The 14691-nt window shown below is 36.2% G+C and overlaps 1 protein-coding gene across 7 annotated transcripts in view; it reads left to right on the forward strand.

The window, feature by feature from the left end:
• The window catches only part of LOC145688030 (dynein axonemal intermediate chain 3-like), a 102479-nt gene that overhangs the window by 39158 nt on the left and 48630 nt on the right, over window positions 1–14691 (forward strand). For all 7 annotated transcript variants that reach the window (XM_081761712.1, XM_081761710.1, XM_081761715.1 and 4 more), the window contains exons 5-6: window positions 7048–7206; window positions 12481–12638. In XM_081761712.1, coding sequence (XP_081617838.1) covers window positions 7048–7206; window positions 12481–12638 — 317 coding nt within the window. The remainder of the gene's footprint in view (window positions 1–7047; window positions 7207–12480; window positions 12639–14691) is intronic.

The raw sequence follows: 14691 nt of genomic DNA on the forward strand, positions 1-14691 counted from the left end.
AAGCAACCTATTGTAGAATGATGATGCTTCTTACCTTCAGCACATAATCTTAACGTTAGAGAGTCAGAGAGAGAAAAATCCTGTTTTTCCTCCCCTATGACCACTCATCTTAAAGCTCTACCTATAATGATTCGTGTCACATAATTTCGGCTCTCCAAAGACATTCATATTTATTATTATTATTATTATTATTATTATTATTATTATTCCTGAATATGCCACCATTACATAATGTTGTAACTTTAGACATCTTAGTTTATAGTGCTTTCTTTAGTAATAATTTGAGCAACCACGTCACAAAATTTAAAATGTATGAGGGGGCACGACGTTTTATTTCCCCTCCTCTCTTTTCAGCACCCTCCAATACAAGGTATATAATTTCTGAGAAGCAGGGCAGACAAAATGAATAAGAAAAATATTTAGAGCATCCTTTCCTCCTTCGTGAATGTAATATCACGTAGCATTTTTTATTCTACTGAAGACGACCCTAGGCCGTTATGGTTAGGTAACAAAAGAAATACCTAATATATTTATAGCGCCCCTTAACTGTAATATTACCTCTTCTTTATTTGTTCGAGGCTTCCCTACACAACCAAGGGTGACAAAAAGAATAGGAAAAGTGTCTAAAGATTACAAAAGACTTTATAGTTTGTCAGAAACAAGGCAGTATATACACAACATTGCTTTCGTTAACAAGTGTTTCGCCCTTGAGTCGCTTATAAAATTAGGCAGAATAACTTTTGCCGATCATTGTTCTAGAGGGATTTGTCCAGGATGGTTTGGTGTCGAGGTAATAACGATGAGTATGTTTATTTACATCACTGTTAAAGAAATAGCAAACTTTCTGAAAGGAACTTACTTAGGAAACAGATCTTCCTTCTACTTAGCCAGAGCCCACTCTGAAAAATTGCAACTGGCGTTCTGAGTGAAAGTTCTATGGGACTATTAGAAAAATATATTCCCGTTTCCACGCTGATGGTAGAATTTCTTAAACCGTTATTGAATTACGTTCGAAGGGTAGGCGTAAATAGCGCCCCCGCAACAATGTGGCGTGGGGACCGCACAAGCTGCAAGGCCAAAAAGTATACAGAAAGTTCGCAGGGGCGGAGCAGGATTTTCACACGGGCAAAGTGACTTTTTGGCGCCCTTCCCCTAGTAGTAGCCTATATTTTACATTTTATCATAGTGTTTTTAATAGTTTAAACCAGGAGCGTCATTTCAGATTTTGGTTTGGGGGGGGGCAAGACCTCTTGATATAAGTAAAATTTCGCGTTTTTCACTGATTTACTACTATTCTAATGATAAAATCTATATACATCTCAAACTCAGGGGGGGGGAAAATGCCCCTCCCTGCCCTCCCTAAATGACGCCCCTGTTTTAAACCCATTTTCAAAAAGAAATCCTTACCTAGGAAAACTTCACAAAGAATATGGCCCGCTATAAACAATACCAACTCCACCCCCCCTGGTGTAGTGGCTAGCACGCCTGCCTTCTGTGGTACCGGGTCCAATTCCCGGTGGATTACTGTTGAACGATAAAAGTAGTTCGGATTCCACTATAATTAGTATCCACATCTCCCTTGCCCATTAAGACATAACCGTGGAACGCTAAACTCAAGCAAACAAACAAACAATACTTAATTCCCGGCACTCTTTATTCTACATGCCATCTCTCAATTTTTCGATACAGCCCCCTTAGTACTATGAAACTCTCTTCTTCCATAGTGAAATGGAAAAAGATCATATAATTGCCACTACTTTACAAGAATATAAACCAAAAACGTCAGTAGAAAGCACATTATAAAATTTACTTTTTGAGGCTCGTTTTGGTGCCCCTCTTTCTCTGGCGCCCCGGGCAGTCGCCCGGCCCTTAGTCCGCCCTTGAAAGTACGGACGCATAACTAAGGACTGCGGAGGAGAGGTTAACCTTCATTTTATGCCACTGGTTTGACGTGTTTGAAATGTTCAGTAAGTGATCGGTTAATGAAATAATTTCGACAGTTACTGATGTTTAAAGTTTAGCTAAGACAAAACTACCTAATCAAATACATTTGATATCGGGATGTCACAATTTGATTTTTCCTCACACAAAAAAGATAAAAACAATAGTAATAAAAACCCTTACTCGTACTGGGCTCCTAACTAACTAACAACCTAATTCTTACAGACTAGTTGCTCTGACCAACTGAGTTTCGATTTCTTACGCGAAAGAAGTCTGTTATATTAACAGGCATGCTTTTCATTATCAAAACTGTTCGAAGTAATACGAACATGGCTTAAGAACAGAGACGGAACTGAATTACCACTCGATTGACCTTGAGGGCAAATCACCAAAGCGTAGCTATAAACGTCAGTTCAGCATGCATTTCTCTGGAGTTGTGTTCAGTATTCCTATCTGCCAGTCATGCTTGTTCGTAGGAGTAATATGTTACAAACCTGACCTTTCGATACAGCACAATAGCAAAAGAATAAAAGGGAAGGAATTCTTGCCCTTGTGAACGTTGGATACCACCATGTGCAATAAAACTGTCGCGTCTCCTTGAAGTGATATTTTATCGAAAATAACTCGTTTTCCTTTATATAGTCTATCCGAAGTTTTTGAGGGTTTCAAAATGAGGAAATGTTACTGACAAACAAGGACGCATTTAGGGGTGGGTCCAGGGGGTCCGGACCCCCTCTGAAACCCCAACTTTTCTGTAAATTTCGCCTAATTTTGGGGATTATCTTTTAAAATTTTATTATAATTTATCCTAATATTGAAGTCGGACCCCTCCCGAAATAAATTACTGCATACGTGTCTCTGACAATTTTCAATATATTCGTTAAATAATAAAGTAAAATAACTAAATTAGGAGCAAAAAGCTTTAATAATAATAATAATAATAATAATAATAATAATAATAATAATAATAATTGAAGCGAGCTTAACGAGTTTCAACCGTACGACTCAACCAACGTTTGGGTGCCTGTTCGTTCCTCTCACAAAAGACATTTCATTTTAATGAAACTAGTAAGTGCCTTCTTTTAGCTCTACGGAGTAACTATTGCTTGGAATATGAATCTGCAAAACATAAGAGGTAAAATTAACCAAATGGTGCAAGTTTCCACTTATATATATAAAACAATTTTGCAATATCAACTACGTGAATCTTGTCCCATAAAAAAAGCCGAAACCCCTACACCAAAGAGCCCTCCGAGATTTGATCATTGTCCACACGGACTGAAATTGTCATTTGAAGCCAAGACTTTAATATGAAGCCAATAATTTCTTTAAAATAGACGGAAAATTCGGAAGTTATAAGCATTTTCATATTTTTGCCTTTTCCCATAAGGGAGCCGTAGCCCCCTATACTGAAGAGCTTCCCCCCCCCCCCCCCGGAGATTTGATCATTGTCCACTCGGACTGAATTTGTCATTTGGAACCAACACTTTAATACGAAGCAAAATATTTCTTTAAAATAGACGAAAAATTCGAAAGTTATAAACATGTTAATAATTTTGCCTTTTCTCATAAGGGGGCCGTATTAGCCTACACTGAAGAGCCCCACGAGATTTGATCATTGACCACTTGGACTGAAATTCTCATTTGAAACCAAAACTTTAATATGAAGCCAAAAATTAAACTTTTACATCAATTTAAACTGACTGGGCTCCGGTTCCCCCCACTATTGTTTAGTTTAGTTAAGTGGTAATTTGTGACAGCTTCACATCATCAAAAGAATGTTTCACTTCCCCTCCACTCCCCCAGGAGTTCGTGCTGGAATCCATAGACACTCTTCCTATTCTTTTTGTCACCCTTGATTGTGTAGGGGCTCCCTCGTACAAATAAAGAAGCGGTAATATTACAATCAAGGGGCGCTATATATTAGGTATTTTTTTAGTTACCTACTCCTAACCGCAAAGGGCCATCTTTCGTAGAATAAAAAATATTACGTGATATTCCAATCATGAAAGGGGAGAGGATGCTGTAAATATATTTCTTATTCATTTTGTCTGTCCTGCTTATCAAAAATTACTTTCTGTTGGAAGGGTACTGAAATGACAGGGGCAAAATAAAAAGTCGTACCCCCTCCTACATGGTTGCTCAAATAAGTACTAAAGAAAGCATTTTAAACTAAGATATTTAAGATTTAAACTAGGAAACTAAGATATCCTTACATTATGTAAGGATGGCATATTCAGGATTATTATTATTATTATTATTATTATTATTATTATTATTATTATTATTATTATTATTATTTGAATGTTTTTGGAGCACCGAAATTTTGTGAGACGAACAATGATATGTAGAGGTTTAAGATGGGTGGTCATAGAGGAGGAAAAACAGGATTTTTCTCTCTCTGACTCTCTAACGTAAAGATTATGTGATGAAGGTAAGAAGCATCATCATTCTACAATAGGTTGCTTTTACGTAGAATATCAATTACTTGAGTTCTCCTCCTTGGGTCTACTTACCTTATGTAGTAAATTCAAAACAATTTCAATTCAATACAAATACATTGTAAAACTTTTCCGTAATTAAACATCTAGGGCAGTGGTGTCCAATTATAATAAGCCTGAGGGCCATAACTGTCTTTACTAGTAAGGTGGAGGGCCGCAGCTAATAATAATAATAATAATAATAATAATAATAATAATAATAATAATAATAATAATAATAATAATAATAATAATTATTATTATTATTATTATTATTATTATTATTATTATTACACTACAAAAGAAAAATATAAAAAATATATTTGAAATTTAACATTCCTATTCAATGTGACTAATGAGGGTGACTAGCAGCGTTTACAAGGGCTGGGGTATCTACATCCATTCCTCTTGTAAAAGATGTAACCCGCAGATGTAAGAGAGAAGAATCTCCAAGGCAGCTTCTGGAGCAATTCTTTGCAATTTTCATGGTGGAAAATGCACTTTCGCACAGATAAGTACTACCAAACAGTGACACTATTTTCCAACACAACACACAAAAGCTAGGGAAACGTTTGTTAGAAAGTAGTCTGAAAAATCTACTCCTTTCTTTGTTCTTGTCTGAAAGAATGGGTCAGACTGAAAGTCACAAAGTTCGAGCTGTAAGTTTGGAGCTTGTTCTTCGATGTTTATTGTCAATGGATTAGTAAATAATGCTATGCCGTTTTTTTAATTTGTCAAAATCTGAGAATCTCGCATTAAATCCATTCATGATACTCTCGATGTTTCTACAGAACTCAGAAAAATTAAACGCTTCCTTTTCAAAATCTAATGTCAGACGATTGCAGCTTGGAAAGTATGCTAAATTGTGTTTATCACAAGAAGTGGTGTATTTCTTGCGCGCTATGGCTTCTAGGCAAAGTTCGAGGAAGAAAGGGTCTGATTTAAAAAGCTAGATCAAATATAAATTCGTTCATTGAAGTAATCGTCCCTTTCAGCAACGGTTACATTACTGACTCCAGTGTTGTCTTGGATGCCTGCTCCTTTTTGTTGTATAGAAGCGCTAAATGGATGCCTTATTCCGAAAGAAGAGTGGAAACATTAAATGAATGAATGAATAAAATTAAAATATTATCAGTTATAACAATCGTAAATCATGAAAGCTTTGTGGGCCGTAGGAAATGGTTTGGCGGGCCGCATGCGGCCCGCGGGCCGCCATTTGGACAGCCCTGATCTAGGGAAAATTAAACATTTAATAGGGACATCTGTTATCAAAATATCCAAACACGTAGATAGAAGACTATCTAGTGAGAAATATTGTGAAACTTTATAAAATTCTCCAAATTAGAATTAACATTTACTGGGAAACATTCGTTATGCGCCAGCGAGCATATGGTGAGCAGTGAGCACAGGGGAAATAATTACGAAACTGTTTGCAAACAAAATTAGGGACGCTAATGCAAGTGCGACAACGGCATTTTTTCTTTTTTTGGTATCGTCATGAGTTTTACACATACGTTACAATTTGATTCTTTCCCACATAAAAAAAATAAATAAAATAACCGTAGTGTAGTGATAAAAATGACAACGGCATTTCCATGGGATCGAACCCGCTACCTTCAACATACAGACTCGTTGCTTTAACTAACTGAGCTATTTGCTTTTTACGTGAACTAAGCCTGTTCCGGTAAAGACGATATTTCATAACGATCGTCCTACCAATTCGTCCTTTTCCATAGATAATTTCCACTATTTGCTCTATCTTTATGTTAATACTTAGCATATATTCATATATTTGGAGTTTGCAGATAATGCATATAATAAGACATACTAGAAATATTCGTTAAAAGTTTAGTTTGTAGATTTAATCCACATTTCTCTCAATGACCTAGATGTCGCTGCTTCGTGTTGAAATTCAGAATTCCCTCGTGTTCTTGAAAATTTCCCACTTTAGCAGAGTTGGTAATTCTCGAGATTTCTGTCGATTTAATGTTTTTTGCTTCTAATTTCTTTATTTTAAGCTAATATCTAACACAAATATTAAAAACGGGTTTGTTATTAACCTGTCCTGCTGGGGAAACCTTCCGAAATTTCGAACATGTAAAGAAAACGGAGATATTTTCAAAAAACTTCAAAATAAAGAGACGCGTCATTTATTTTGCTCATGGTAGTACATTAATATATCAATGTATTTTTTTCTGACTTTTTTTTTTTTTTTTTTTTTTTTTTTTTATCGGTTAATTTCCATTCCAGTATTGGTCGTGAAAGTAACTGCTTACCATCTTCAGATGAATTTTTATTGGATCAAAAGATCCAATATATTTCAAGCAAAAATTTCAGGTAAAAAGTACGAAAACTCGATTTAGGGGCCACTCAAAAATTTAGACCGCTGATCCAAAAACTAATTATTGACTAAGATCGCAATTTTGTAATTTTTTTTTTTTTATTATTATTATCATTCCTAAAATTTTTGGCCAATATCGCAAGCTTTTGATCCAGTTTTTGGATCACTTCTGAAATTCTTGTTGCTATATCGTTTGCCAACTTTTATTTCGCTTAAAACTCTGCTATCCGTACTGCTCTAAGTTGTGTTTCTTAGTAATTAAGTTGATCGGTGAATGTTTTTCAGATCTCCATGGAATTTGGAATAGCGGAAACTGCTCTGCGGAAAAAATATAAATTCCGTCATCGAGGTCCTGAGGATTCAAAGGATGGGTTTTTGGAGTATTTACCAACAGAGGAAGAAGCTGAGGGAATTATTACATTACAGAATGACGCTGAAGTTCAAGTAAATATTTTCTTTTCTTTTCTTTCTTTCTTTCTTTTTTTTTTTTTTTCTTTAATAACAACTTCCATTGCTGTACGATGGGCATCAATCTATCTCTTACGACTTTAAAGTGGTATTTGAACAGGACGCAGTAATTCTCCTTCTTGTCTATTGTTCTATCTGGAAGTGAGGTTAATATGATTCAGTAATGTTTTTTTAGATCTTCAAACTATGGTATGCGTATGTATGAGAAGATTTAGAGAACGGCTCGGTCGTCCTTCCGTTTTGTCGACAGGTATCCGAGCAAAAATGACAAGAGATAGCGAGACACATTTGTTTTGAAATGGATCCCTAAGAGTGTAATACATCTCTGTCCTTATCCCTCTGGAAACGAGAAGTCGTGCATATAATATTGTATCTCGATAGTTGGTGACCCTTACTTGTTTTAAGGATTACGTCAAAATGCTTTTGCCAAAGATTATTTTTTAGCTTGTACTCAATTTCACAAAGTAAGTTTCTACGTTAGTCATTTTAGATTGATGAATCGTACTTATGAAAAGTCTGTTGCCGAGCCGAACTTGTTCCTGGCCGAGCCCTTCCACCAAATGTAGCAATTTTTATTCCCTTGTCCATGGGCTATTTGGCCACCAATTTGGTTCAAATTTGGCTTGTTACCGAGAAATGAACTGCCACATTCACACACACACACAATATATATATACTTGGTGTGAAACTATAAGCTCTCCTATGCTTACGCCAGGAGATAATAAAAATTTAAGTTTCTGTCAAATTTACACAGCAAGGATATACCGTGTTGTTGTATAAATGTGGAAATGTTTCAATGATTATCTGGTTTCTTTTAAATGTTATTTTGTTTATTGTACTTCTTCAGATAGGTTTTTCTTTTTTCCCTAGGAAAGGAAGATCTCATTATTAAAGATGTAATAATTTGTGTTCATATATTGTGTTGAATCTTTATTTTGCGCCTTTTCGTATGCCATGTGGTAAAGATTTCGAAAATCGACAATAGCACAAAGTGGTATAAAGTCTTCATCAGAGGTTCCCGCAATTTGCGCCCATGAGAATATTGGAGGGGACAATTTTTCTTTAAAAAATAGTACAATCGAACTAAAGAAGGGTAAATTTGGGAGATAGAAAGCTACATTTTTGGGACAGAATGATACATTTGGAAATTAGAATGGTAGATTTAGATTTAGGGGAGAGGACAAGAACGGTCGATTTGGGGGCGTGGATATCCCTGTCTTAATTATAAGTATTCTGCAATCACTGACTAGTCATTTGCCGTAATTTAGCCAAACTTCCATCCGCTAACCTCTTAATTATTTATGTCTTCTAACAAACTTCCAGGTAGAATCTACGAAGCCAATTTCCACTGCAATCACTAATAACCAACAACAATAACAATGACGAAGAAAATAATCCAATACCTATGAAAGGTACCACCTTGGCATTCGTTTAGTTAAAAAAAATCGAATAAACCTCAATCAGGATAACCACTTGCTTTGAACGCGGAACCTTCACCCTTTCTTACGTATTTATTCAATCTTTATTTTTATTTTTTTTATTCACTTGCTGCCATATTTTCTATCATATTTCTAATAAAACGATTTCTTTTCAAATTAGGTCCTCACTAGTTTCGTTTCCTCTTTTTCCACTATGTTATCTCCAACAGTGTTATCGTTTCCATAACTTTTACTTATTAGTTTTCCATTCCACTCAAATTTTCTCCATCTTCTTCATACCCACATTTCAAACGCCTCCATATAATGTTCATATTACTAGCCCTAGAATGCAGTAATCTATACAAAACATTTGATGAGTCTTTTTTAATTCTTTGTTTAGGTACCCATAAGATTTAATTTTCTTTTTCCTAAAGACTTTCGCCATTTCTATTCTCCCTTTGATTGGTCGTTTACGTTTCAGATACAAATTAATTATGATGCCTTTTTATCGAAAATTATTTACTTTTTTTTAATTTTTTTTTTTATCCAACTTCATAGTTCTTCAGTTCCAGTTCTTTTGTAGTTCTCGTGTTTATTTTGATTATTAGTTTTCAAGCTTTTCTTTAAATTTTCGTTCCATATTCCGCACCAAAGCAAATCCACTTAGCTCTTCTTCTTACCGAAATACTACCTTTTCTATGTGCACTGCTTGGAAATTGCTAAGGAACAAACAAATATTGGCCTATAACTTTAGTTTACACGGCCTTGTGTCTTCGTATTAAAAATATACCAGTAGAGGAACTAGTGTGTCGTTGTACCTGTCAGTAAAGGAAGGCGTGCTCTGCGATCTTTGTTATCATAAAAAGACTGCAACTATCCCACTTCAGAAAACTGCTATTATAAGAGGAACAACTGTTCATATCTATAGTAAAAGGATGAGGAAGAAGTACAACAGTTCGACAAGCTTTGTACATAGGCCAGTTGTAAAAAGGAATCAATTGTGATTCCAACCCAAATTACTCACACGTTGGCCGGTGCTCTTGTGTTGATGTATTCCCCGGAACCAAATCATGACGGTTGAATAGGGGAAGGGGGGGGGGGGCGTGAATGCAGTAAAATGTGCTTCATTGTCGCTCGCGTATCGTTGTGCCATGTTAAATGGTGTAGGAAATATTCTCACTGACCAGGGAAGGGTCCGAATGAGGCACTCGAGTTGCCGAACGAAATGTATCAAACATGAAATAGAGTGTGAAACTATGTTCATATGCAAATTTATAGCGGCTGAGGGGAACATGGAAAAGCAGGAGAGCCGGAAGAAATATGGCCGACCGTAGGGCCAAGCATAACAAAGCTAAGGAATCAATCGTTCTATGCGTGAATGGCTACAGAAATTAAGGTAGATGCATGATAATATTTGCTATATATGAAATTAACATGATGACCGCCATATTGAGTGGCCATCTTGAATTTGGATTCACAATGTAAATGAGAAAGTGGGTCACGTTGCATATGAAATAGCACTGAAATTTTCTCAGGAATTCATTGGTATTAACCATTTTGTAGTAACTGTATTGTAAGTTGAGAAGTAACATGCAAGAAAATCGTGAGGGGATATTTAAACAAAGTGCGGAATAATCTGTCGGAATAATATTGGCACATGATGCTCATCTAGAAAAAGATTACAAAGAGCATTTGTACGTGCAAAGAGCTGGTAATATTGCAGTGTAAAAGACGAATAGTTGTTGTCACGTTAAAACACCCGACACAAAGGAGGGCTGGGGATTGCAGGAACAATTATAACGTGGTTCTTTTCAAAGAAAGTAACATATATCATCACATAAGCAAGTATAATGATAAAGGTACATACCGATCTATGAAGGACAGTTGATGTGAACAGTATAAGAGTGTGATGAAAACACAAGAGCTATTTACACTTGACACGCTATCATCTATCTCTAACGTTTGATATTCTTTGACTATTGTATCAGTATTCACTAATAACTATATTTCTGATCCTCTTCGCAGGGATTGCTGCACGTCCCAAACTCACGCACTAATAATGACACAACTACCTGGAGATTCATATTCATGCCCACAAGAAGAAATAACTTTTCCATATGATGAATTAGAATATACCTTGTCATTTTCTAGCACTGCCTCAACAGTGGCTCACCAACCACTCTATCTTACTTGACTACTTCACTGATAACGCAGATACTAGCTAATAAGCTTTCTCGAGTATTTTCTGTCTGCAAACTGGGCACACAGTAGGTGGCACGGAGTCACCTTTAGTCTCTTCTTTCTTTGTCGTCAATGATTATCTTTCCCTTACTCGCAACTATTCTTGATATAAACACACTTTTCCTTTGGTCTGTATACAAACCAGAGTTCTCCAAGCTCTAGCATCATACTAGTGAGTCAATATCACACAGATTATATGCGTCCTTCTTGCATGTTACTTCTCCACTCACAACAGTTACTAAAGAATGGTTAACATCAATGTATTCCTGGTAAAATTTCAGTGCGATTTCATATGCCACATGACTCACATTCTCTTGTATACTGTGAATCCAAATTCAAGATAGCCACTTTCAATATGGCAGCCATTATGTTAATTACATAATTAGATTTTATGCATCTACTACTAAACATTTAGCTTCATTTCTGTTGCCATTCACGCGCGGAACAAGTGATTCCTTAGCTTTTTCTGTTGCTGGGTCCTGCGGTCGGCCATATTTCTTCCGGCTCTCCTGTTTTGCATGTTGCCCTGAGCCGCTATACGGTAAATTTGCATATAAACATAGTTTCACACCATCTTTTATATCTGATACATGCCGTTCGGCAACTCGAGTGCCCCACTCGGACCCTTCCCTGGTGAGACCTGGGAGATGATCAAATGTGTTTTAAGATGAATCATGGTTCCGGGCGACAAGTGATTCTGGATATCACATGATGTGGAGAGTAGGATATCACCTAAAGCATATATGTAAATGTGGTAGGTGTGGGGATCCTGTAGTTATGGTATGGGCTGACATAATGAGAAAAATGAAAGAAATCCGCTGCACATATTCAATGCAGGTCCGTTACTGGAGAACTATATTTTGCCGAAATCCTGAACAGATATGTTTGTCCTTTACACAGTGCAGTGGGTCTTGACTTTGTTTACATGGATGACAACCCGCTCTGTTCGGGTGCTGAAATAATGGTGACCATCAAGGTAACCATCTTGTAAGGGATCTCGAAAAGAAGCAAAAAAAATGTGTAGGTAACATAGAAAAATACGTCCATCTAAAGTTATAAGCTGTCAAAAACGACGGAAAATAGATTTGAAAGCTTCATAGCTCGAGAACTATGGGATGTATCGTAACAAAATCAAGGAATTACTTTGGAATTAGTATATGCTCTATTTAAATATCCATGTTTTCAGATTTTTCCGTTAACGGCGCAAAGGAAGTAAAATAAAGCTATCATCTAAGTGAAATTTGTGAATACTGTTGATAATTTTAATTGTAATAATTGTAGTCTCTTCAAAGTACATAGATAAGGAATTAAAACAAAGAGTGAACCATTTATCTCAAGTGATTAACAACAATTAGAACAACCTTGTTGACCACCAAACGAGAGCTTGACAGAGAAGAACAAGATGCTTTTTGAGAAATGTCAATCTAGATTTTGTTTTGTACAGTTAAATCTCTTTCGAATATTCTGTTGTGTTAGATAAGCTAAATCGTGCATTTTACTCTAGTTTAAAACCTATTATATTTAGTAAGTTTCTATCAATTGTGTTTTAAAGGAAAGAAGTGAATCTTTTTTTTTTTTTTTTTTTCCATAGCTGAAACTCCTTCGTGTTAATCGTGAATTCCAAACAGACATGGAAGGACCTCAAAACAGATGCATTGAATTCAGATGTGGTGAAGATTTTGAAATGCCAGATCCGGAGTCTATTTCAGATGAGCGGATTATGAATCGATTAAGAAAATATATACCGATGTAAGTATTTACACGTTACTATTTGTAAAATACAGTCAAAAACAAAATCACAGATTCAAAAGAGAAAAGGGGCCAAAAGAGAAAGAAAAGAAAGAACTTTAAACTCTTAAATCGTTTCAGGAACGAATAGTGTATCTCCAAGATAATATAGTAAATTTGAATCTGAGTATTACAGAAATGAACTCGTACTATAATCTGACAAGAATGACTTGATCACTGTCTGTGAGTTGGAATTAGAGTTAAGTACAACATAACACCGACATATAGTCAAGTCTAGAAGGCAATTGCTGGAAACTATTTATTGTCGATTAACTGTTATAAATAGATGTTAATTCAGTGTTGAGTCATTGTATAATTTCTGCAATTTCAACGTCTCAGAAATCGAGTTACGGGGCCACGGTGGCTCAGTGGTAGAGATTTTCACCTCTGGTGCATGGGGGTCCCTGGTTCGATCCCAGCTTGCGCGAAGTGAACTTTGTGGTGGACAAACACCGTGTGCGTGGGTTTTCTCGAGGTTATCCCGTATCCTCCCACCTTATTAATTTTACCATTCGATTTATTTCTCATCATAACCGTCTTCTTTAGCCTAGACAGCATAATCGTAGGACGTAAAACTGTCCATTTCATGTTGAGTCACTTTGCTCGGCTTATATCTCTTACGTTTTCATGAGTCCCAATTTCTGTCCATTCTTATCAGTATCTGAAATTAAGCCCATTATAGACAGTTCATGTTTCCATCAAATTTATGACATGGACTACTGCATCCAATTCTACTAATCATGTATGAGAGAAAACATTGGACAATTTCGAGAAGTGACTATACACCATCAAATAGGAGAACGGATAGCACTAAATGCATTACGGTCGTTTAGATTCTACCTTAAATGGTAGGTCCACGTCTTGTATAGCCTTGGTGCTGAAAAGGGGCATAAAACTTCTTCACCAAACAAACAAACAAATTTCGCGCTTGTGTGCTTGGGTCAATTCAACAGGATGAATTCACACTTCCTATAGCAAAATTTGATTGTTGGAGTCCAACGCCGTGCCTGGGGGAGGGGGAGGCGACGGTCCCAGGCGCCGAAGTAAGGGGACGCAAAATTCGGGAAGAAGAATGGAAAGGAAAAAGAGAGAGGAAAAATTATTTGGAATATTTTAGATCAAGAGCATTATTTTTCAATCTATCATTTAATTTGGCCAGCGTCAGATTTATACTTTTTGTGTCCCTAGACACTTGCTAAAAGCGCACCACTCGTCTATTTACACCCTAATCACTGGCGAATTTTTTGACAAATGTATTAGCAATGGACTTAGTTGTGGTCTCACATAAAGGTATTAATTTAACTAGTTCCGTCAACGTATCAGTACAAACTAGTATGTACTTAAATCCTCTTCCTGCTTCAGGAAGTGGTCCTATAATGTTACTCATTTTAGGAAAATGCATGTGCACATGTATAAAATGGAAGGAAAAAAGTAATAAAGAAGTGCTCAAAATCAAGGAAAAGCTGGATTTATTTTTGAATATTTTCTTACGGTTCGCGCCAACCACGGTGGCGCTTTGCTGCTGGTCTGTTGACCTCACTCATATATACGGGGGCGCCATCGTATACTGTCGCCCCGAGCGCTTATTTTCCAGGGCACGGCACTGTTGGAGTCACAAGGAAGATAATAAATGATGATTTTGCGACGCCTTGCGCAAATACATCTAAATCAATAGAAATATAAATGCACTGCTTTGAAATTTTGCGAAAAGAAATGCGAGGTAAAAAACCTTTCTACCTCAGAAACCTGCACTGACAAGTATTTCTAGAAATGAATATCAAGTACATTCTCCCCAAAACAAACAGTCATGTGTAAACTGCAACAGCATGCATTATTATAAATAATACAATATCTCAGTTTTCAGAGCACAAACTAGCCTGTAGTTTGCAGTATCACAATCAAATATCTTCTATTTAAATACAAGTGAAATACGCATAATTGTTTAAAGAAAAATCATCATTCATTTCATTTTTAGTTTTTCTGTCCAAGATTGGCCTTTCATTTCTATTAAAAA

Source organism: Thermobia domestica, chromosome 6 (assembly GCF_964235325.1).
Source record: "Thermobia domestica chromosome 6, izTheDome1.hap1.1, whole genome shotgun sequence".
In the NCBI taxonomy this organism is placed as follows: Eukaryota; Metazoa; Arthropoda; class Insecta; order Zygentoma; family Lepismatidae; genus Thermobia; species Thermobia domestica.